The sequence below is a fragment of the Pteropus alecto genome, unplaced genomic scaffold (assembly GCF_000325575.1).
Source record: "Pteropus alecto unplaced genomic scaffold, ASM32557v1 scaffold462, whole genome shotgun sequence".
Lineage (NCBI taxonomy): Eukaryota > Metazoa > Chordata > Mammalia > Chiroptera > Pteropodidae > Pteropus > Pteropus alecto.
This window is the reverse complement of record NW_006431936.1, coordinates 140,773-143,701: the sequence shown is the minus strand read 5'-3', so window position 1 is coordinate 143,701 and position 2,929 is coordinate 140,773. Positions and strand designations below refer to the sequence as shown.

General features: G+C 33.6%; 1 protein-coding gene across 1 annotated transcript; it reads left to right on the top strand.

Annotated features, from left to right (window-relative positions):
• The first annotated feature begins 1,368 nt into the window (after positions 1–1,368).
• On the top strand, positions 1,369–2,277 carry LOC102886554 (olfactory receptor 4K3). Its single transcript, XM_015585576.1, has one exon. The coding sequence runs from the start codon at positions 1,369–1,371 to the stop codon at positions 2,275–2,277; it is 909 nt and encodes a 302-aa protein (XP_015441062.1).
• The last annotated feature ends 652 nt before the right edge of the window (positions 2,278–2,929 follow it).

Here is a 2,929-nt window from a genome sequence, read left to right as displayed (position 1 = left end):
TCAGGGCCCAGGAACTTTCTCATTTGTAACACATAAAAAAATCTTTTCTGCAAGTAACTTGATGCATAGTTTCTCTCCTAGAGTTAATCACAGACTTTGGATCATTTTAGTCCATGCAGAGATTCCCAAATTTTAGTTTCTCTGAAGTCATCTTGTTTTGAATCAGAAACTTAACCCCAGATTATGTATTCTACAATCTTAGATCATGTCTGGCAAAATGGGCTTTCAAACACACTTTAGAATTCGATAGTCAAGACAAAACCTGAGATTTCACTGTGCCTAAGTATTTCAGATTTGAGTAATTTCTTACAGAGTACAAAAGCTTTGAGTTTCATGAATAGAAAAAATTTTCTTCCACTTGCTCATGATTTATCCTTTCTTTATGTCTGGAACATTTATTCTTTCACTGATCATTAATCACCGATTCCTTGATTAGTTTATCTGCTCTGTAGTTAACTTTTTTTGTTGGTGTAAATGATTTGTCATTTTGGCAAGACTAGTATTAATATTTTTTTTTAAACTGATTCACTTATTTATTCATTACTGAAAAAATCAATATCTTTCAATAATGTGCTAAATATTATTTGTTTTTTCAAATTTAAATAAATTCTTTTCTACCATATAACCCTAAAACAAAACGTCATTTAAAAAAATTTTATTTTATTTCAGGTCCACAGTATTGAATTGATCATAATCTTAGATTTATAACATACTCTCACCATTTTTCCATGCCCGTTTTGTTTTTGTTTCTTTACTAATAAAAGTGTACTTGTGAAAACATGACTTGATACAAGATTTAAACAATTGAAAATATCATATAATGGCTTCTGTGCTCATCTTTATGCTGACCATTGGCCTTCCCACACAAGATTGTATCTTATATCTTATATCTTTTTTGCATACATGGTTTTAACATTTTATACAAGGTCCTGAAAACTGTACTGCTAATTTTCTATTGCTTTTTACTTTATAAAAATTATGCTGAGTTAATCCATATAGGACTTTTTTCCTTTCATTGTTATATTGTTATATTAAGATACATCTATATCATTATATATAATTGTACTTTATTTGTCATGGTACTGGAAAATATTCCATTTTTTTGCTTATGGACATTATTATAAATTTCTTCTTATATACATATGCAAGAATTTATCTTGGGTGTGTAAATGCAAGTGGAATTGCTGGGACATAGAATGTGCAAATGTTGAACTTTACAAGATGAGGCTTAATTATTTCCAAAGTGATTATATCAGTATACACTTTCATCAGCAATGTGTAAGAAATCCTCTGGATTCACATACTGTTTAGTCAGAAAATCTAATTTCATGTTTTGTTTTCAGATGAATTTACAATAAACTGGATGAAATGGAAGAAGTTAACCAGTCCGTGGTGTCTGAATTTATTATTCTTGGGCTTTGTGATTCATGGGAGCTCCAGGCCGTCCTCCTAGTGATTTTTTCTTTGCTTTATTTGATCACCATTTTAGGCAACATCTTCATTGTGCTCCTAATTATCTCTGACCTTCATCTCCACTCCCCTATGTACTTCCTGTTAGCCAATCTTTCCTTCATTGATTTCTGCCTTTCCTCAGTCACTACCCCTAAAATGATTACAGACTTTCTCAAGGAAAAAAAGACCATTTCCTTTGGAGGCTGCATGTGTCAGGTTTTCTTTGGACATTTCTTAGGAGGAGGTGAAATGGTGCTACTTGTATCAATGGCCTACGACCGTTATGTGGCCATCTGCAAGCCACTTCATTACTCCAGCATCATGAGCAGACGAACATGCATCGGGTTAGTTCTGACATCGTGGATCATTGGCTTTGTGCATTCAATAAGCCAACTTTCTATGATTATAAATCTGCCCTTCTGTGGACCCAGGGAATTGGATAGCTTTTTCTGTGACATTCCATTGGTGATAAAACTAGCTTGCATGGATACCTATATTCTAGAAATGTTGATAAATGCTGACAGTGGAGTACTTGCAACCACCTGCTTCATTCTGTTGCTGATCTCTTACTCTTATATTCTGATTACTGTCCTCCTTCACTCAAAGGATGGGACATCTAAGGCTCTCTCCACTTGTACTGCCCACATCACAGTGGTGGTGCTATTCTTTGGGCCTTGCATATTCATCTATCTGTGGCCACTTAGTATCACCTGGGTGGACAAGTTTCTTGCTGTATTTTACGCAGTCATCACACCTCTTCTAAATCCAGCCATTTATACTCTAAGAAACAAAGAAATTAAAAATGCCATTAAGAGACTACAATGATAGCATATGAATTTCTGTGGATATTTCAGAGTCTTATATTATCAGACTGTCCAATGTAAGGTCCCTAAATTAGCCACATCTGTCCTGTTACATGGGACTGGGAAGCATTCTCCAATTCACATATGGAAATCATGTATATCTCCAGATGTAAGTTTTATGATAATTCTATTATATGCCACAATCATGTATTGATCACTGCATGCAAAGTGATTTGGAAAATTTGGCCAGGTTTTATAACTCTAATTTTGGTTGTGCTCAAGAATGACTTAAAATTAATCACAATGTTAATGTTATTTATTCCTATTGGTGCTGTTTTTTCAACACCCGTCACCACATCCCAAAATTTCTGTTATGCTAAGCATATCTTGGAGCAAAGCGTTTTACATAGACCTTCTCTAAAATTTTTCAATATGTCACTGCAGTGAATATTGCTTTCTTTATTTTTACAAATGTATAAAATAGTTTCTCAATTATTTAACATTCTAGCTACCTATCTCTCCAAAGAGAAAGTGCAATTAAGCATTTCCCATCATACTCAGAAAAATAATTGAATCATAATCATAATGTGGATAGTGTGTCATTCCTTCAACTTCATGTTTTAGCCATTCGTGAAACAGTGTGATGGTCTTTTGAAGACATACATTAAATACAA